This window comes from Thamnophis elegans, chromosome 4 (genome assembly GCF_009769535.1).
Source record: "Thamnophis elegans isolate rThaEle1 chromosome 4, rThaEle1.pri, whole genome shotgun sequence".
In the NCBI taxonomy this organism is placed as follows: Eukaryota; Metazoa; Chordata; class Lepidosauria; order Squamata; family Colubridae; genus Thamnophis; species Thamnophis elegans.
In genome coordinates, this window is record NC_045544.1 from 135087114 (window position 1) to 135109291 (window position 22178).

The 22178-nt window shown below is 45.9% G+C and overlaps 1 protein-coding gene across 6 annotated transcripts in view; it reads right to left on the bottom strand.

Annotated features, from left to right (window-relative positions):
• The window catches only part of USP32 (ubiquitin specific peptidase 32), a 214242-nt gene that overhangs the window by 50777 nt on the left and 141287 nt on the right, over positions 1-22178 (bottom strand). For 2 of the 6 annotated variants that reach the window (XM_032215792.1, XM_032215793.1), the window contains exons 9-16: positions 22097-22159; positions 16525-16608; positions 14956-15017; positions 9534-9636; positions 7084-7276; positions 5122-5300; positions 2964-3104; positions 218-476 (exon numbers count right to left, since the gene is read on the bottom strand). In XM_032215792.1, the coding sequence (XP_032071683.1) occupies positions 218-476; positions 2964-3104; positions 5122-5300; positions 7084-7276; positions 9534-9636; positions 14956-15017; positions 16525-16608; positions 22097-22159 (1084 nt within the window). The remainder of the gene's footprint in view (positions 1-217; positions 477-2963; positions 3105-5121; positions 5301-7083; positions 7277-9533; positions 9637-14955; positions 15018-16524; positions 16609-22096; positions 22160-22178) is intronic. The other 4 variants (XM_032215794.1, XM_032215796.1, XM_032215797.1 and 1 more) reach the window with 2 other exon arrangements.

Consider the following 22178-nt stretch of genomic DNA (forward strand, 5'->3'; position numbering starts at 1 on the left):
CTTACCGGAATCTCAACCTCTTTTTTGTATCAGGGTGATCAGAACTGGACGCACCATTCCAAGTGTGGCCTCACCAACGGGTTCGAAACGAGGGAAAGGAAAGCGCCCGAATGCTTCCGTGACCTTTGATGAGAGTTTTGAATCCCTTTGGAAAGGGAGGAGAAGGGGGGGCAACCATCACCAACCATGCTTTTAAGGGTTCATTAGTGTCATTTACAAGCGCTGTGGCAGCACAGGCGTCGGAGTCTGGGCGGTGGAGCCGGCCTCCCCTCGAGAACTACTGCGCAGCTGGGTTCTTGCTGTAGTCTTACGTTACCTCTCGGCCAATGCTGAGGAAACAGCCTCAGGCTCATCATACCCATGTTCACCCAGACGTTGGACTGCTGGGTCCGGGTAGCCGGCTGCTGTCTCAGGAAGAGCAAGTAGCGGGGAAACAGCTCCAGCTCGGGCAGGCCCGTCACGCTGTTTCTGATCACCTGCAGGAGGAAACGGAAGCAGGTTTTAACCGATTAACAAGAGTTGGAAGGGACCTTTGTAGGTCATCCAGTCCAACCCCCTTGTTCTGACCGAGGCTTCCTGAGAGCATGAAGCAAACTGCTTGCCCGGACAAAAACCTCTTCTATTCATTTGCTGTGAATTCTGCTCATTCACATCCAGCAAAGTCTTTCAAGGGAAGATTTACAGTCACAGACCTTATCTGGCTTGGAGAGCCGACAGGCCGATATCTGCAAAACTTGGCAAGGAGTCTCCGAGAGTCACAACCAATTAAGCGAACTAATTGTCTCCTGCAAACTCCACTCCCCCTTCGCTCCACTTTTATTTCCTCTTGGAGGGGCCATTCATCGTTCACCTGTGGCCTTACCTCCAAGTTGACCCCTGTTCCTTAGCTGTTCCCTTCGTCTGGCATCTCTGCGCATGTGCACATCAAGAACAGGCTCCAGCTGTTCTTCTGCCTCACTGATGTCTGACTCTGAAGGCAGCTGATAACTGGCATATGGCTCTGGCCCCCTCTCTGCCTCTGACATCAGAGCCTTCCCCAGACTCCAGGAGTGGCCCCTCTTCCTCCCCAACCTCCTCACTCTCCGAATCTGCTGCCAGCTCTGCCGGCCACTGGCAGGCCACAATACCCCTGCCCAAGCAGGAGACCCTACGCCATTTAGGATACCCCAATCCTGCAACCATTCTTCATGTTTTAGTCTCCAGGCCCTTAATCACCATTCTTTATTTATTTTTATTTACAATTAGTCCTCAACGTACAACCATTCATTTAGTAACCATTCAAAATTACAATGGGACGGAAAAATATTTGACATATGACTGTTTTTCACACTTACGACCGTTGCAGCATCCCCCCGGTCACATGATCAAAATTTGGATACCTAGCTACTGGCATGTATTTATGACAGTTGCAATGTCCCAGGGTCATGTGATCACCTTTGCAACCTTCCCAGCCAGCTTCTGACAAGCAGGTTTTGCTTAATGACCATTGCAGCATCTCCATGGTCACATGATCCGTACAAAAAAAAAACCCCTTCAATTTAGCAGATCATTTGGAGACACGCTCACGTTTATGTACTTTTGCTGTGTGTAAAAAGCCTGCCGGCTATTATGCCCTTTGCCTTTCAAATGCTGCTGAATCTTGTCCTATGTTGAGCCACGTGTTTGTGAAGTGGTTGTTTTGTTTCTCCAAAGTACAGATCTGTACACTGGTGATGGTTTCACCAATTCTCTTTTGTGACCCATCCGAATTTCAGAGAGGTGGCAGGGTCACATCACACCCATACTGCAGAACTAGCTATCTGGTGTGGCTCTTTAAACTTGCAAGATTCACTGTCTCATGGCCATCACATTGAATGCCCCCATGCCATGCCGTTTATTACTCTTTACTTCCATCCTGTGCCCATGTGCTTAGTTGCCATCAGACGGCTCTAATCCATTAACCTTGTGCTGGCAGATGGAAATGCTTGGTTTTTTTAAATTACTATTATCCCATTACTTCCCCACCTCTGCTTTAAGATGCCACTGTACTTGTGGAGAAACAAACAAACAAAAATCCAATCCCCTCACAACCGTAACCTCTTAAAAATGAACATTTAGTACTGTAATACCCATTTTGGCACAGAGCTAACTTACCAAGCCAAAAAGATATCCAATTTTATGCGTGGGCATATATTTTTTTTCTAAGCTCAACACTCTGGGGTTATGAATAAAAGCAGAATATGAGTTGGAGGGGATATTTTAATGGAAAACATATGCTGGGAGATATCAAAAATCCCAAATCAGGTTTTCCCCCACCTCCACCTGATGCATCCCAGGTGTGTTGCTGTAGCACTTCCATCCAGAAAAATAGATTTATGTTGGCTAGAGAATCCCATATACCGCAATTAGAGACGGTTGCCCTGAAGATTACATGTCTCAACCAGGTTTTTTTCCTCCTCCCATTAAATTGAGATAAACTGCACGTTCATCTGACTTTTTAAAAACTCTGAACATCTAATTACAGGTAGCCCTTGATTTACAAATATAATAGCACCTGCTAAATATGATCGTAAGCCCTGATGGTCATAAAGAAGATCATCATATGACCGGCCCTATTTCACCGTTTTTTTAGGTAGTCATTAAGTAAACCCATTGTTCCCTATGAGCCGTGGTGGCGCAGTGGTTAGAGTGCGGTATTGCAGGCTACTTCTGCAGGCTGCCGGCTGCCTGCAATTTGGCAGTTCGATTCTCACCAGGCTCAGGGTTGAGGGCCAGATCTAAGCACCCCGCGCACTGGATCCTGCCCCTGGGCCTTGAGTTTGACACCCGTGGTTTACATCTTTAGTCAACCAGTTTACATTAAACAATTGGCAAGGGCTTTGGTGATCATTAGGAATATTAAAAGAATTCCATTCGAATGTTTTGAAGATCCCAATTGAGAGTAAATAACCTAGAGGGTTACATTGTCCATTTTCAGTACTTACCGGTCTCGGCAAAGACAGATTCGCTCCGTACCAATGGTAGAGGGCTCTCCACACCGGTTCTGGGACCCTTTCATAATTTTTCCCTTGGATTAATTGGGGCGATGGTTTTAATCGCCCGCCTTCCAAAGTCAATGATGGAGCCTTCATTAAAATAAAAAGAAAGGGGGGGGGGGAGAACCCTCCATCAGATTCTGAGTTTTTCTTTTATCAAATTTCTGGAAACTGCCCCATGCAGGGAGATTAAAAATCTCAAACCGAATAAAGAATTAATGCAGATCCATTAATTGAGCAACGTTAGGGAGGCTGTCCCGTTTCACAAAAGGGATTCGGCCATTAAAAGGGCTTGGATTATTTGCGTGCTTGTTCAACATGGTCGTTCTGCTGTTTCTTCTGGCAATGCGCCACTTTTTTCTAACCCTGGAGATGAAGGCATTAGCAAGAGTCTGACGCATTAAGAAATGGTCCCTGTGCCGACTTTTTTCCTTCTCCTTCCCCATCTCTTTTTCTCGATTATTATAACTAGCTAGCTGATAACTCAATGCTGCCTGGGTGTTTATTTTTCCCAACCCTCCTTCCATGAACATTGTCGCAATTTCTAATGTTGGATTTTCCCCCTTACCAGAGGGAGCCCCCTTGTGGAGTACTGTAAAACCATTACCATGGCAACTCCACTGCACTGTACAGTAGAAGCCAGTTTAAGCCACAATAGGCTGTATCTTAACAGAACAGACACCCCAAGGGGTTTTAGGGGTGTCTTACCCCCCACAGTGTTTGTTTCCAGAGAGTTAAGTCATCTGTGTAACAGATTTGGTTGAAATTGCTCAAAGCGTTCAAAAGTTATGCTGGAACATACAGCCATTTATAGATAGATAGATAGGTAGGTAGGTAGGTAGGTAGGTAGGTAGGTAGGTATATACCTACATTGTGAATGAATATATATATATATACATACATACATACATACATACATACATACATATATATATATACACACACACACACACACACACACACACTGACTATGATCATGATCTATCACTATTGTTGTATGTACACTGAAAGCTTATGCACTGGAGACAAATTCCTTGTGCGTGTCTAATCACACTTGGCCAATAAAGAAATCTAATCCTAACTCTAATTTTTAGAATTAGATTAGAATAATTAATTATTCTAATTAGAATAATTTTATTTAGAATTAGAATTAGAATTTTATTTTATTTCGAATCTAATTCTGACTCCAGGTTGCAAATCTATTTCACTACTTCGTCTTTGGCTAAAGAGCCAAGTTCCAGTTAATTAAATAAGTGAAATATAAGTTTTGCAAACATCTTGAGCACAACATGATTAGGGCAGCTGTCCAAATTTAAAGGATACCTCGCAGTTAGTTCTCATCGCTCCATTCATTCTGACTACAGATTCAGTTCCAAGCTTTTTCATGGAAGTGTCATAATTTTTTAAAGCTCAAAATACTTGAAAAAGAGTGTTTTCCTTATTCCAGTCCACTCCTGCCTTGAAATGGAAGCTGAAAAAATGCAGCCTACTTATAAAGCCAACAGTCAGGGTGCTGAAGTCTACCTGTATCGCAGTGGGCACCAGGGGACTGGTTCCATGGGGAAAGATTTTTGCATGGTTTTGCATACGGCTTACATTTGGCAGATGAGGCTGTCAGGCCTGCAGCCATCTTTTCTTTTGGGTCTTTGGCCTGCCACGCTTTCTATTGCTCTATTATGCATTTTCTATTGTGGGAAAATGAGAGGGGGAATTGTACGGAGTTAGATGCTATGTAGCCATAACAACATTCTTTCTAGAAAGCCAAGGTCATCCTTTGTCTTTGCACCTTTGCACCTGAGCGGAACTGGATGGGTGGAACTGCCAGCATGGCAGTGGGAGATTGGACCATGGGATGGACTTGTGGGTGTGGGGGCAAGATCTTGAACTTTCAATTGGGTGGGGAAACCCTGGAAGCTTTCAAATTCGGGTTTTCCCAGATGTGCCAACATGGCTCTCTTAATAAATTGGAACTTTGAGCAATACTTTGCCTCGGAGTCTGATTTAGTTTTGGACATCAGCTTCACTTGATTGCACAGACCAATTCCGGTTCAGAGACACGGGGTTGGGAACCCCTGCTGTATTGTTTTTATACTTATAGGACGCTTACCTTCACAGGCTCTTGCGTTACAAGTGGCTGATTATCGATCGCTCCGGGGCGCTGTGGATTCAGCAACTGCAGTAAAATATTCCCATTAGAGGCAAGGAGGCACTGATTGTTGTTGTCCGAAGAATTAAGTTGCCGAGCAAAGGACATCTCGGCATTGGGAGTGGTGGCGTAAAGAAAATCTGGAAGGTAAAGGAGGACGAAGCAAAAAATAAGCACGAAGGGTGCAAAGTTACGGGGGAATATCAGTAAGGAGCGTGACCCGTCAAAACCGCGCTCGACTAAACCGCGTTGCTGACGTCATCAACAGGGCGACAACAGCCAACGCGGAGAAAAAAGGGCGCTTTAAATAGCGCTTTGAAAGCAAGCCAATTCAACTTAAGGTAAGGGTTAGGTTTAGGGTTAGCTTTAGGGTTAGCTTTAAGGTTAGGTTAAGGGTTAGGGTTAGGATTAGGGTTAGGTTAAGGGTTAGGGTTAGATTTAGGATTAGGTTTAGGGGGGTTAGGTTTAGGGGTTAATTTTAGGTTTAGGGTTTACAGCGTGCTTCTGTCTCCGCGCTGTTGTCGCCCTTTTGATGACGTCAGCGACGCGGTTTAGTCGGGCACGGTTCAGTCGAGCGCGGTTTTGTCGGTGAACTGTAAGGAGCAAACCAGTGGCACCCAAGGTATGTCTGAATTATAACTGCTCTGAAATCTCACTGTCTGTATGCTGCCTTGAAAATGGTATGAATTGTTTAGAATAACGGAGTTGGAAGGGACCTGGGAGGTTTTCTAGTCCAACCCCACTGCTTAGGCAGGAAACCCTATTGCCATTTCAGACAAATGGGTATCCAATTTCTTCTTTAAAACTTCCAGTGTTGGAGCATTCACAACTTTTGGAGGCAAGTCATTCCACTGATTATTAGCTCAATAACATCTGGAAAGCCGCTTTTTATGATCCATTAGCCTCTTATAACAGGATCTTGGAATCTCCTTCGTTTCCTTAGGAGACCTTACAGGTAGTCCTTGACTTACAACAGTTCATTTAGTGACCGTTCAAAATTAAAGGCACTGAAAAAAGTAACTTACGACTGTTTTTCACACTTATAACTGTTGCAGCACCCCTTATGGTCACATGATCAAATTCAGACGCTTGGCAACTGACTCATATTTATGACGGTTGCAGTGTCCCGGGGTCACGTGACCCCCTTTTGCGACCTTCTGACAAGCCAAGTCACTGGGGAAGCCAGATTCACTTAACGACCGTCTCACTAACTTAACAACTGGAGTGATTTCACTTAACAACTGTGGCAAGAAACGTCATAAAATGGGGCAAAATTCACTCAATAAGCGTCTCACTTAACCATATAAATTTTGGGGGCTCAATTGTAAGCGTAAGTCGAGGATTACCAGTATTCTACTATTGTTTCACACGTCCACATAATGCTTCTGTTGGAAAATGTGAATCTGGTGTTTCATAAATTTAGCTAAACCTCTTACCTGGTTCGACCATTCTCACCAGGGGTGGGATTCAAAAATTTTAGCAACCATTTCTCTGCCTGGTTGCTAGGTGGGTGTGGCTGTGGTGGGCGTGGCCTACTCTTCTTCCAGCACCACGGAGGATGAGGGGCGTTTTTGCCCTCCCCAGGGATCCGGAGGCCAGAAATGGGCCCGTTTCCAAACTCCTGGAACTTCCAGGAGGCCCGTTTTGCGCCCTCCCAGAACCTCCACTCAAGCCCTACGCTTACCTGGCATCCAAAATGGGCTGCATGGAGACTCCTGGGAAGGGCAGGGTGGGGCGGGGCCAGCCAGTCCTTGCAACTACCGGTTCGGCAAACCAGATGTAAAATTAGCATCCGGTTTGCCCGAACTGGCCTGAACCGGCTGAATCCCTCCCCTGTTTCTCACAAATTTAGTCTACCTTCAAAGCTCTTTAGAAATAAAACAGTGTGTCGGGCTGTTGTTGCTTTTGGGGGTTAATGCTTACTGCTGTTAGTTGTCTCCGATGCTTCTGACGCGCTGGAAATATTATCTGAAAACCTTTCTTCTGCGGTACTGATGTTATTCGAAGCTCCCATTCGGTCGTCTCCTTGCTCTGACGTAGGTGTCCCAGGACTCAGGAAAGAAGTCTTACCTCCATTTGAGACAGGCAAAGGCTCCAGCATAACAGGGGGAGCATCCTAAATTGGAACAGAAAGTCAGAACTCAATATCTACAGAGATTCTCAGCTATCCAGGTCATGGTTGTCCCAAAGGTGCTTTTTTTCAAGAGGCAACTAGATTTTCTGGGTTTTCTTTTGAAGACATTTCGCTTCTCATCCAAGAAGCTTCTTCAGCTCTGGATTCCACACTATCTAGTCAGAATGTCAGGCCTGCAGTCATATTCCTTTCTGGATCTTTGGCCTGCCACACTTTACTATGTTTTTTCATTAGTGGGGAATTGGGAGGGGGAATAGTAAGGAGTAGAATGTGTTGTTGTCAAAATAAAATTCCTTTCTAGAAGCCAAGGTCTCACCTCTCTCCCTGCTTTCCGAAAAGCCGTTAAAACCTGGCTGTGTCGGCAGGCCTGGGGTTGAAGAGCTCCCCTCCCCTCTCGACAGGTGTGGTTGTTGGTCATTTTAATATGTTTATTTTGTACTTGTATGTTTCCCCTTCCTGTTTAAGTTGTTCGCCGCCCTGAGTCCCTTTTAGGGAATAGGGCGGCATATAAATAAAATAAAACTTAAACTTAAGGTCATCTTTTGTTCTCTATACCTCTGAGCCTGACCGGAACTGGATGGGTGGAACTGCCAGCGTGGCAATGGAAGACTGGACCATGGGATGGATTTCTGGGTGTGGGGGCAAGATCATGAACTTTCAACTGGGTGGGAAAACCCGGGAAGCTTTCAGATTCGGGTTTTCACAGAAGTGCCAACATGACTCTCTTAATACATTGGAACTTTGAGGAATACTTTGCCTTGGACTCTGATTTAATTTTGGATGCTATTTGGAACGCTGACACAGAGCTGAAGAAGCTTCCTGGATGAGAAGTGAAACGTCTTCAACCCCCCCCCCCTGCCCCCGCAGAAAGTCCAGTTGCCTCTTGAAAAAAGCACCTTTGGCTCAGAGCTCAATTGTAGGATGAGATGGTAACCCAGAAAGGCCCAAGAACTTCCAATGGTCATTGTCTTGGCCTGGAAGGCTGTCTATGGGCTTGTCCATCACAGTGGTACCTCGGTAACGGTTGGGTGATTCGTTCCTGGGAAAGGCACAATGAATACTAAAAACGATGTGTAGCAAGGAAACTACGGGACCCACTATTTTGCCTGGGAGAAATAGCGAGTCACGAGGCAGCTGACGTCAGGAAGTTCTTCCTTGCACATCAACTCCCAGGGGAAAGACGAGTGCCAGGACAAGATTTCTGCTTCAAAACTGAATTCAAAGAGTTCTGAAGGAGTCCAAATATGACTGTATACAAATTCCATCCTGGTTTACAAATGTAAGTTTGCCAAAAAAAACCCTTCAGTTTTCATTGGTTGAGGACAGGGGTGGGATTCTATTGGTTCAGACTGGTTCGGGCAAACCAGTAGCTCAGACGATCAACCATATTTTTCGGAGAATAAGATGCACCAGAGTATAAAAGGCACCAAGATTTTGAAGAGGCAAATTAAAAAAAAATGGCCTCTCCCTTTTTTATTCAAAAAAAAGGGCATGAATAGCCTTTAGGAGGCTTGTAGAGAGCTCCTTGGGGCTGGGGGGTGGGCAAAAACGAGCAAAAAATGGCGTGATTTTCTTTCATTCATTTTCACTCATTTTCTTTCATTTCTGCCCTCCCCAGCCCTCAGGAGCACTCTGAAAGCCTCCTAAAGGCTATGCATGGCCATTTTGGTGAAGGGGGCAGGGTTTCAGGAGGCAAAAATATGCTGTATTCAGTGTATAAGATGCACCCAGATTTTCAGCCTCTTTTTTGAGGGAAAAAGGTGCATCTTATACTCCGAAAAATACAGTATATCTTCTCAGCTGAGTCGGGCAGCAGAGTGGATTGCCACACTTGAGCTGTTTTCCTCCCCAGGAGTAATGCAGAAGGTAAGTTTTCTCAAAACTACGCACGCACGTGAAGCGTGCGATCCCCGAACCGGTTGTTAAACCGATAGGATCCCACCACTGGTTGAGAGGCACAAAAGGAGAGCAAAAGAGACTCAGGTGTCTCATAGGTACTTTTTCCAAAAGGTAACTGGACTTTCTTGGGTTTTTTTTCCTTTGAAAATGTTTCACTTTTCACCCAAGAAGCTTCTTCTTCAGAAAGGAAGATGGTTCTTGGATAAGAAGGCAACATGGCTGGCTGGCAGTTTCTGACAGTCCTAAAGGATGAGGGATGTTCAGCTGCCATCTATTCTGGTGCATGGACATTGGCACGCTATTTATTCATCCGTTTCTTCAAGTCCATTATGCGACTTACATATTTGACGTATTCTTTCCACTGCTGCCACCACTGCATTGCGATGAGAAACCAGTTGTGTCCTTGTTGAAGGCCATGTCTGCTTTCACGTTCTAGCCAGCCTCTATGTCAAGAAAACAAAGGAAGAGATCAATGGTGCCACACTTAACAACACTTGTGCTTCACATCTACACGAGTGTTTCTCGACCTTGACAATGTTAAGATGGATGGACTTCAACTCCCAGAATTGAGCCAGCCTGGCTGGGGAATTCATTCCTAGCTGGCTGAGGAATTCTGGGAGTTGAATTGAATTGAATTTTATTATTTGTATGCCGCCCTTCTCCGGGAGGGACGGCGAACAACTCAAAAGGGGAAAAAGGGGAACATAGAACAGAATACAAATAATTAAAATAGCCAAGAATCACACAACCACACAAGTCGAGAGGGGAGGGGAACTCATCAACCCCAGGCCTGCCGGCAAAGCCAGGTTTTGACGGCTTTTCGGAAGGCCTGGAGAGAGGTGAGGGTCCGAATCCCTGCGGGGAGTTCGTTCCAGAGGGCCGGAGCTGCCACAGAGAAGGCCCTCCCCCGGGTAGTAGCCAGGTGGCATTGGCTAGTAGACGGAACCCGGAGGAGGCCAACCCTGTGTGATCTAATGGGTCTTTGGGAGGTAATTGGCAGCAGGCGGTCTCTCAAGTACCCAGATCCGATACCATGAAGGGCTTTATGTTACAAGTCCAGAAGTCTTAAAGTTGTCAAGGTTGAAGACCCCTGGTCGAAGGGACGCGGTGGTGCAGTGGCTTAATGATGCTGGAACTGCTGGCCAGAAATGATCCGCACTCCAATGGTTTGAGCCCAGTCCCACAAGATGGGGTAAGCTCCTGCTGTTTGCTCCCACACTCCTGCCTACCTAGCAGTTCAGTTTTTTAAACTGAATTGATTAGTTTTTCTTCTACTACTTTTTATTTCTTTTTATATACTAATGGATTAAGATTTTTTTCCTTTATTTTTACAATGCTGGACTGGATGGTTTTTTCCCCCCATTTAAGAAGATGTATATAAATACTGCATACTTGATTTAAAAATATGTGATTCGATATGAATTATAGGTGATGACTGTGGAAGGGATGCACAGAAGTTTTTGTAACCAACCGTCACACTTTCTACAATTTGTAATGGGAGATGGTTTTGTGTTTTTGTAGGTTTGTGTTCATTTAAAAATTAAAAAAAGGAGATAAATGGCTATCACTTCAATTGGAAAAATGTAGCCACGTTTGTGTACGCCGAGAGAGGAAGCCTGTGCTGGACCTGGCCAAATGCGACACAAAGCGAGACTGGCAGAGGAGCCCAGAAGAGCCAGCAACCTCAGGACTGCTAGTCAGCTGATGTAAGGTAGTTCGCCCCCTGCGGTGCACCAAGGATAGGTTGAACAAAATGAACTAGCAATTTAGGGTGCCAGGACTTCATCGTTATCTAGCATTTGTAGGTTTTCCGGACATTGTACACCATAGGCTAAATCAATAATATGACAAACACTGGTCTACAAAGTGTCTAACATCTTCTACATCAGTGGTCACCAACTGGTGGTCTGTGGGAAAATTGTAGTGGTCCGCAGAAAATACCTTCATGGTATTGGACCTGGGTACTTGAGAGACCGCCTGCTGCCAATTACCTCCCAAAGACCCATTAGATCACACAGGTTGGGCCTCCTCCGGGTTCCGTCTACCAGCCAATGCCATCTGGCTACTACCCGGGGGAGGGCCTTCTCTGTGGCAGCTCCGGCCCTTTGGAACGAACTCCCCGCAGGGATTCGGACCCTCACCTCTCTCCAGGCCTTCCGAAAAGCCGTCAAAACCTGGCTGTGTCGGCAGGCCTGGGGTTGATGAGTTCCCTTCCCCTCTTGATTGTGTGCTTGTTGGTTATTTTAAATGCTTGTATTTGTAGTTTTTGTGTTTCCCTTCCCCGCTTGGGTTTGTGAGCCGCCCTGAGTCCCGTTGGAAATAGGGTGGCATATAAATAAAACGAAACCTAAACCTAAACCTTATTTGCATTTTTTAATATTGCACCAAATCAGGGGTCCTCAAACTACGGCCCCTGGGCTGGATACATGCAACGAACGCTTGTGTTGCTGCAGAGAGTCTCCCCCTTGGGGGTCTTTTTGTGCAGGTCAGAGGGTGGCAGAAATTCCGACTTGGGGTCTGCTTCAGCCTCCTGGGGTGGGGCTTTGGGCAAAGGCTGGAGGGAAGCGCCGCTGATGGCAAAGAGCCGGAGGGCCTCGTTCCAGTGGGACTACATCATGGCTTGGAACTGGCTGACCATCTCAGCCCGCTGAGCCTCCAGGGCCCGATACCTGGCCTTGCACTCCCGCAGCTTTTCCTTCTGCTTGGAAACCCTATGCTTATAGTCCTTAGTGAGGTGCTTCTACTGAGCCTCCTTCTCGGTCAGATCCAATTTGAACTGAGCTGTGTTGCCAACTCTTTCTCATGGTGGCTGCTTAGCCTCCAACAACTGCTTCCTGTTGGGGCCCTAAGGAACCCGGGCGGGTGGGCAGGCGAGGAGTGGCGAGTAGCGGCTGGCAAGGTGGCCCTTGACATGAATGACATCCAAGTTCGCCACACCCACCCAGTCACATGACCACCTTGCCATGCCCACCCAGCCATTAGGCGGATCATATTATGTTCCGCAGCATTTAAAATTATGAATTGAGTGGTCCCTGAGATCCGAAAGGTTGGGGAATCTTGTTCTAGATTGTCTTGGATGAAGCTTACTTTAGGAAACAAAATTTTAGGGGCATTCATAACAAATTTGCAAGCCATTGTCAGAATGAAGCTGTCAAATAATGGTTTCTGAAACAGCAACCATGTTAGCCAACATCAATGCCTTCCTCACAAATGTATTACTTTCATATTGAATTGAATACTTTAGTAGCCAAATGTGATTAGACAGACAAGGAATTTGTCTCTGGTGCAGCGGCTCTCAGAGTAACAGAATAAGGATAAATAGTAATGGGAGCAAGAGGGAGGAGTGAAGATGATACCAAAAAGGATAAGTAATAATATTACAGCCATACTATATGGGTAAATGCAGTGGTACCTCGGTACTCATTGTTAGATGGTTCCAGGAGGCGCAATGAGTACCAAAAACAATAGAATAGAATAGAATAAACAGAGCTGGAAGGGACCTTCGAAGTCTTCTAGTCCAACCCCCTGCTTAAGCACGAGACCCTATACCATTTCAAACAAACGGTTGTCCTTTTTTTTTTAAACTTCCAATCTTGGAGAATTCACAATTTCTGGAGGCAAGTTGTTCCACGGATTAATTGTTCTCACTATCAGGAAATTTCTCCTTGGTTCTAGATTGCTTCTCTCCTTGATTACTATCCATCCATTGCTTATTATCCTGCCTTCAGGTGGTTTGGAGAATAGATTGACCCCCCCCCTCTTCTTTGTGGGAGCCCCTTAGATATTGCAGATATCTGCCCTCTTTCTAATAAGGAATTATTTTCCCATAAGGAATAATGTAGCAAAGTCACAAAGGTAGCCGACACTGACAAATTCTAACTTGAGTATTGAACAAACGATGAGTGCTGGGGACAAAAGGTTTGTGTCAAAATGCATTGAGTGCCAAATTCGATGAGTTTCACAGCAGTTGAGCACCAGGGTACCAATGTACACATACACACTGGATATAATTCGCCTGGCTAAATTCCATTGCATCAAAATTAACAATATTATCAAGAATCATAGGACTGTATCAATATAGTTTGGGGACAGAGTAGGAAATGTAATCAGGAGAAATTCATAGGGTACAGAAAGTGGTATTTATGTTGTTCAGAGTGACCATTTGCAAGATAGCGATTACAAAGGCATCCGGCACTGACGAGATAATTAACATATATAGCCAAATAAAATCTTCCTCCTGGTTCAGGAACTAGTAATCTGACTGAATTTCTTGACAATTGTGCTCTTTTAATTACAATAGGTTGGTAGCTGGAATGGAGAGAAAGGGTTTTTTTTAAATCATGTATCTGCCCATTAGCCCGGTAGTGTCAGAATGCCATTGTTAGATCCTTTAACAAATAATTGTTTAAAGTGAACCTTGACAATAGAATTAATTCTAGCTGCCCTTTGTGTATTCCATTTCAATTCTGACCTCAGTTTCCAATCCCCATTTATCATGCTTTGTGAGAGAGAGGGAGGGAGGGAGGGAGGGAGGGAAGGAGAGAGAGAAGAGAGAGAAAAAGAGAGAAAGAGAAAGAGGAAAAGAGAAAGAGAAAAAAGGGAGAAGAGAGAGAGAAAGAAAGAGGGAGGGAGGGAGAGGGAGAGACTGAGACTTTGCTAAAAGTTCCCCTTGATATTTCTTTCCAAGAATTTCCCCCAAAAATTGTGCATTTTTTTTTAAAAAAACCAATCAATCTCAATCTCAAGTGGCTGGCTCTCATGGTTGAAGGCAACTTGGTGGTCCTACAATGCTTAAATGTTGAGGTTGGCCACAGAGTTGAGAACTTTAATGAGACTCAAATATTGCAGCTTTAATTCGGGGGGGGGGGGGGAGGGAATCCTCAGGGATTTCAAAGCTAATTTGTTCCATGACATCTCCTGACATCTCCACTTGGCTTTGAGAGGAGGCAATAGCAATAGCAATAGCAGTTAGTTAGACTTATATACCGCTTCATAGGGCTTTCAGCCCTCTCTAAGCGGTTTACAGAGTCAGCATATTGCCACCAACAATCTGGGTCCTCATTTTACCCACCTCGGAAGGATGGAAGGCTGAGTCAACCCTGAGCCGATGAGATTTGAACAACTGAACTGCAGAACTGCAGTCAGCTGAACTAGCCTGCAGTGCTGCATTTAACCACTGCACCACCTCGGCATTCAGTGTTCCACATATACAGGTAGTCCTCAACTTATAACCAAGTATTTTAATGCTTAGATCTGGCCACGGGGCACCCTGGAAACAGCGAAGGACCAGCCCGCAGTGCCTCTGCCAGTGAAAACGGGCTCCCGATCTCCGTTTTTGGCTGAGACGGCCTCCTGCAATCCTCTGCTCTGTTTTTGCTGGCAGAAGGTTGCAGGAGGCCGTACCAGCAGAAAATGGAGATTGGGAGCCCATTTTCACTGGCAAAGCATCCAGGCCACCATAGGTGTCCCTGACACGTGACATCAAGCTGGCCACGCCCACCATGGCCCCTGGCCCCCCAAAGGTCAAACTCAATGAAATCGAGTTTGACACACCTGATCTAGTTGAACCCCTCTCTCTTGATCCCAATCTGGAGAAAGCACATTAAGTCCTGATGCATCTTATTTCTGCCAAGCACTTGATTGGTGGAAACCGAAGAAGTTACCTTGCTTAAGTCCTTTGCTCCAAAACGCACCTCTTATTTTAAGCTAGGAAAAAGTCCCTGGAATTCATTTGAAAGGTGATGTCAGAAGATCAAACATACCTAATGATTTGCCCTTCATCTCCTGGAGTGGCAGGTCTTAAACCTAAGACTATATGGCACACCTAGAAAAAAAAGAGATGGGAGTGGAAAAGGGAAAGTGAGAAAAATTACTTGCATCAGACAAAAGGACATAAAGTTAACAAGCTATTATTCCTGGTCCGATAATGTTTTGTCAGAATATTCATGAACTGGAATAGGACATGGCAACTGGGTCAGCCAATGGGAACTATTTGGTGACTGAGAGCCATGCCAGACACCTCGGAGCCTGGGAGTGGCTTACCTATGTAGCTCTGAGTCTGTGCAAGAGAACTAATGTAGTCTGCTCTGAACTCTGAACTGAAAAAAATCTCTCCTCTCTACCACATTGGAAGAATCTGTTGTTGGGATTGTACATTTATTCATGTGTTATTATGTATATAAAGAAGTTAATGAATCCAGCCGAATCAGTTATGTGTGTGTGCTTTCTGGATGTGGTTTCTACTGCACTCTGACATCTTTGAACATCTACTTTCTATAGGTAGCGACTCAATTTACAACCACAATTAAGCCTAACATTTCTGTTGCTAAGCAAGGCAGTTGTTAAGTGAGTTTTTGCACTGTTGTGAAGTGAATCACCACAGTTGTTAATTTAGTAACATGGCTGTGAAGTGAACCTGGCTTCTCCATTGACTTTGCTTGTCAGGAGGTTGCAAAAGATGAATCATGTGACCCTGGGACATGGCAATCATTGTAAATACTGTATGAGCCGGTTGCCAAGCATCTGGATTTTAATCGTGTGACCATAAAGGCATGGCAAAACAAACCCATCAGGGAAAGATTCAGCAGTCCACCTGCATTTAAAAGACAAAGGCCACTCTTCTGAAGTCAGCGAAGTCCACCTTTTGGACAGAGAGGACCACTGATTTGAAAGACGGGGTCAAAAAGGCCATCTAGCTCAAAACTGAACTGAACAGCATTCTCTCAACAGAGGGGACTGTAGGACATCATCAATCTACAACACAGTCCTTTCAGCAGTTCCAAGAAGCAGTTCAACACCCATTTGCACCACTCAGGTGAGCCTGAGACACAGATAAACCTCCAAGGGCCTCTGCAGAAGAGCTGAAGAAGCTTCTTGGATGAGAAGCGAAACATCTTCAAAGAAAAACCAGAAAGTCCAGCTGCCTCTTGGGAAAAAAAGCACCATGACCTCGATGGCTGAGCATCTCCATAGACATTTCTCTGAAGACATTTCGCTTCTCCTCCAAGAAGCTTCTTCAGCTCTGACCGGATGGTGGGGAATGGAAGGATTTATATTCCTTGCAGTCACGTTGGTCATTTGCATCATTTCAGAGGGTCGTTTGAGGATACCTGGAGGTTTATCTGTGTCTCCAGGCTCACCTGAGTGGTGCTCCCGGTGCCTGTAGTCTGCAATTCCCCTCTCTCTTGGAAATCCATTCCTACTCCCAAAACCATTCAAAGGGGGTTCATTCCAAATTGTAAACCACCAGGTGACCTCAACGTCAGTGCAAAGCAGGCAGGTAAATCCAAGGCCTGCCTCCCCTTGGAGGTTTGGGCTTGCAGGAAACGTACCTGAAAAAGCAGGTTGAGAAATTCATTGGCAAGGGCACTCTTCACACTCCAGATCTGATAATCCTCAAGGGTGAGATGTCCAAGCTGAAGGGGGGAGGAAGGAAGGAAAATCAATAGGGTTTTTCCCCCCAAAGGGTTTGCTCAATGAGGTTTCTCTCTCTCCCCACCTCTCCCTCTTTCCCCCCTCACTCCCTCTTCCCACCTCTTCCCCCTCTCCCTTTCTCTCCCTTTCCATCTCCTTCTCTCTTCCCCTTCTCTCCATCTCCCTCTTATCCCTTCCCTCTCTCCTTCTTTCCACCACTCTTCCCATTCTCTCCCCTCTCTCTCTCCCTCTCCCCACCTCTCTTCCTCCCGCTTTCCTCTCTCCCTCTCCCTTCCTCTTCTCCTTCTCTCCATCTCCCTCTCTTATCCCTTCCCTCTCTCCTTCTTCCCACCTCTCTTCCCATTCTCCCCCTCTTTCTCTCTCCCTCTATCTCCTCCTCTCTTTCTCTTCCCCCCTCCCCCTGCCTTCTCTTTCCCCCTCTCCCCCTCTCTTTCTCTCTCCTTCCTACATCTATCCCTTTCCCTCCCTCCCTCTTTCCCCTCTCCCTCTCTTCTCTTCCCCCCCTCCCGCCCTCTACCTCTCTCCCCCCCCTCTCTCTCACACACCTACCATTTCTCCCATGCAAAATGAAATGGATATTTTAAGGAAAATAAAGAAAAGCTTTGGCCAAAAATCAATCCATTCTATCTGCAGATCTGAAGCTGGTTTTGATCAATTAATAGTCACGATTTCCCTGGAGAATCACAGATCCGCAACTACTCTCAATAATTTTGATTTTTCTCAGGGAAACTATCCATCCACATTTTTTCTAGCTGGAAGCCATGTCAGTTAAACAGGTTTTTTTTAAGTAAAGTTTTTTTAAAAAATTTTTTCCTGAAAATAAAATACAAAATATAGATTTAAAAAAAAAAAAAAACCAACAAGATTTGCAAAGAAGACACAAAAAGGAGAAGAAAAAAGGGTATATTGCTGATGTAAAATTAATAATAAATACATAACCTCCACCCTGGTTGAATGCTGATGCTCAAACAAATCTAATCAGTTTCTCCTCCTCGCACTGCAGGTTGGCAAATAGTTATACATTTTCCTGCTGCGCTTGCTAAATTACTATTTACATCACACTCCCTTAACCCATATTTCAAATATACAAATCTATTGTCTGTCAATCAAGTTGACGCAATGCCATTTGAACAGGTTTTATGTAGACTGGCTGTCACAATGGAAGATAAGTTCCACTGAACTATGATCAGGGCCAGATTTTATGGATGATGGTGTGTTTCAAGGGAACTATTCCCGCTGAAATTTTGGGGTTGTTTTCCAGGACAAAAGTAACTGGTTGACTATTATCTGAAATTGAAAAATTGTGGAATTAAAAAAAGGGGGGGGGGTGTGTTTTGATGCTTTAATATCTTTAATTGCTCTCCATCTTCTTCTTGTTGTACCACCTCCGTCATTGGACGTTGGCGATGATGTTGGCCATCCTATTTTAATCAACAGCGGCATGAAAAAGTGCTGTTGAGTTTTGTCCAAATCAGTCCCTTAGATTTTGAAGCCATTTAGGTTCTTCTTTTGCTTTGATCTCATTTGCTTTCAATCTTAATTAAGTGAAATATGGTGTATTTCTCTGGGTGTCGCATCATATGTCCCAAATATTCTGACTTTCGTTTTTTTATGCTTTTGATAATTTCCCTTGGCTTTCCCAGGCTGCTTATCACCGCCTCACTTCTGATTTTGTCAGCTCTCCTTCAGCAATAGCAGTAGCACTTAGGCTTATATACCACTTCACAATGTTTTACATGCCTCTCTAAGCAGTTTACAGTCAGTCTATGGCCTCCAACAATCTGGGTCCTCATTTGACCAACCTTGGAAGGATGGAAGGCTGAGACAAGCTTGAGCCAGTCAGGATCGAACTCCTAACGGTGGGCAGAGTTAGACTGTAATGTTGAATTCTAACCACTGTGCCATCGCTGCTCCTAACCTTTCTCATATTCAGGAGCTTAGGAGAATGTTAGTAGAACAGTGAAAGCCCAGCAGATGGAATGAACCAATTTTTAAAACATATTTAACAATAACTGTTCTCTAATTTTACTACGGGGTAAAAACGATGAGTATAATTGCATCCATTAGCTCAATGGATTTCTGCCACCGTATACAGTAGGTAATCTACTTCTTAATCTTCTTCTTCTTCATCATCATCATCATTATTTATATTTTGTTTTATTTTTTTATAGTGTGTGTGTGTATAATATTATATATGTATGTTCCAGCATAACTCTGGAACACCTTAAGCAATTTCAACCAAGCTTTTTACACAGATGACACCCTCTGGAAAAAAATACTGGGGGGGGGGGGGGAGAGACACCCCTGGTGTGTGTGTTTGTGTGGGGCGGGAGAGAGACACCCCTAGTGTGTGTGTGCGTGCGTGCGTGTGTGTGCGTGCATGCGTGTGTGTGTGTGTGTTTTGCAGCATAACTCTGGAATGCCTGGCCTTTAAGGAGAGTGAAATAGGAGGGAGACGGGGAACCCCCTGCAGGGTAAGGCTGAGGAGTATGGTCAGTTCTTGGCGGACAAAGTTGCTCGGTTTCGATCAGAACTGGACTCCACCCCCGCAGATCCAGCCGAGACACAGGGGAATAACTTGGTAGACCATCTCTGGGTTGAGTTTCAGGATGTTGCCTCCGGGGATGTGGACAAGGCTATGCGAGCTGTGAGTTCCTCCACCTGCATACTGGACCCGTGTCCCTCTTGGCTGACTGCCAACAGCAGAGAGGTGACACGAGGCTGGATCCAGGCGGTTGTTACCGCCTCTCTTCGGGAGGGACACCTCCCCACCGCGCTTAAGGCGGCGGTGGTGAGGCCCCTCCTGAAGAAACCGTCCTTGGATCCAGCAGTTCTTAATAACTATCGTCCAGTCTCCAACCTCCCCTTTGTGGGGAAGGTTGTTGAGAAGGTGGTGGCCTTACAGCTTCAGCGTACCTTGGAGGAAGCTAACTATCTTGACCCCTTCCAGTCTGGCTTCAGGCCCGGTTACAGCACTGAAACCGCTTTGGTCGCATTGACCGATGATCTCTGGAGAGCCAGAGATGGAGGCTATGCGTCCATCCTGGTTCTCCTTGACCTCTCAGCGGCTTTCGATACCATCGACCATGGTATCCTTCTGCGACGACTGCGGGAGGTGGGGGTGGGCGGCACTGTTTTACAGTGGTTCTCCTCCTACCTCTCGGACAGGTCGCAGTCGGTGTTGGTGGGGAGGGAGAGATCGTCCCCGAGGCCCCTAACCTATGGGGTGCCGCAGGGCTCGGTTCTGTCCCCCCTGCTATTTAACATATACATGAAACCGCTGGGCGAGATCATTCGGAGGCACGGGATTAAGTACCACCAATATGCGGACGATACGCAGTTGTATCTGTCCGCCCCGTGCCAACTCAATGAAGCGGTGGACGTGATGAACCGGGGCCTTGAGGCTGTTAAAGACTGGATGAGAGCTAACAAACTGGTGCTCAACCCGGAAAAGACCGAGTGGCTGTTGTGTTTTCCTCCCAAAAATTCGGCTAACGTTCCATCAATCAGGCTGGGGGGGCAAAATCTATACCCCTCAGACAGGGTCCGCAACTTGGGAGTCCTCCTGGATCCACAGCTGAGTTTTGACCACCATTTGTCGGCTGTGACCAGGGGGGCATTTGCCCAGGTTCGCCTGGTGCGCCAGTTGCGGCCCTACCTGAACCGGGAGGTTCTCACAACAGTCACTCAAGCCCTTGTGATCTCTAGGCTGGAATACTGCAATGTGCTCTACATGGGGCTGCCCTTGAAGAGCATCCGGCGACTTCAGCTAGTTCAGAACGCGGCCGCGCGAGTGATCATGGGCGCACCACGGTTCGCCCATATAACACCGATCCTCCATGAGCTGCGCTGGCTACCTGTTGATCGTCGGGTGCACTTCAAGGTCTTACTTACCACCTATAAAGCGCTCCATGGTAGTGGATCTGGCTATTTGAGAGACCGCCTCCTGCCAATTACCTCCCTGCGTCCCAGCAGATCGCACAGAGTAGGCCTCCTCCGAATTCCATCCGCCAGTCAGTGCCGACTGGCGACTACGCGGAGGAGAGCCTTCTCAGTTGCAGCTCCGACACTATGGAACAACCTCCCCGTGGAGATCCGTACCCTCACCACAGTCCAGGCCTTCCGCACAGCCCTCAAGATCTGGCTATCCCGTCAGGCCTGGGGATAGGATTATTCTCACCCCGCCCGAATGTTGAGTGAATGTTGTGTTTTTATGGTTAATTTCTTTTATTCACGTTTCTTTTTCTTTTAAGTCTTGTCTTGCACTCCCTTCCCCCCATTGTTGTAAGCCGCCCTGAGTCCCCTCAGGGAAAAGGGCGGCATATAAATGTTCAATAAAATCTAAATCTAAAAATCTAAAATGTGGCATCCTAGAGGGGCAATTGTTTGTGATGTCATGGAAGGCGCAAGTGAGAGCCTGGGCCATTAAGGAGAGCGAGTGCAGCATCCTAGAGCAGCAATTGTTTGTGATGTCAGTTCCTTCACAGCTTCTTCTGGAAAGCCAGCCATGACGTTCGCCCTCAGGTGGACCAATGGGGAAGTGCCTGATGGATTTGGGACAAAGTTCCAGGATCGTAGACAGGGCAGGAAAGAGGAGCGCATGGGAGGGGGAAGGGAGAGGGCAGGAATAATGGGCATGGGAGTAGGGGGAAGAAAAGCCCCTCTCAATGGCTCCCTGTCAGACAAATGCTTTGACATCTATAAATAACTGGGCAATGCCAGGTCATCACCTAGTGTTGAATAAACGAAAAGCAAATACCGTATTTTTCGGAGTATAAGATGCACCGGAGTATAAGACGTAGCAAAGTTTTGAAGAAGAAAATCTAAAAAAAAAGTTTTTGCACTTTGCAAACCTCCCAAAAACGGCCTGTTTTTTTTGCAAAAATGGGACTATTTCCCCTCCCAAAAAGGCATGAATAGCTTTTAGGGAGCTTGCAGAATGCTCCTGGGGTGGGGGTGGGGCAAAAGGGAGCAAAAAACAGCCCGTTTTTCATTTTTAAAAAGGGCATGGATAGCCTTTAGAAAGTTTATAGAGTGCTCCTGGGGGCTGGGAGGAGAGTAAAATTTTTGCCCTCCCCAGCCCCTAGAAGCCCTCTGAAAGCCTCCTAAAGGCTCTGCAGGGCCATTTTGGTGAAGGGGGCAAGGTTTCGGGAGGCAAAAAATGCTGTATTCAGTGTATAAGACGCACCCAGATTTTCAACCTCTTTTTGGAGGGAGTAAGGTGCGTCTTATATTCCGAAAAATACGGTAAATGATCTTTTAATGCTTTTTATCCTCTTCCACTTCTTTTTGGAAAGGATACCATGCAAATCAATTTCACAGTAAAGAGACCTTCCATGCACAAGTTAACTCAGCAGCTCACTCTCACCATGGTCCAATTCAGAGGGAAATTCAGTTTCTTGAAGCTATTTCTGCACTGCTTTCTCGAGTCGCACTCATGTATAATGAGATCCATGTGCCTTTTCTTACCTTGGTAGTGTCATGTGACTTTAGAATATCTTCTACAATATCAGGCAAATTCATGTGCAGCTCCTGGGGGAGGGGGGGGGAA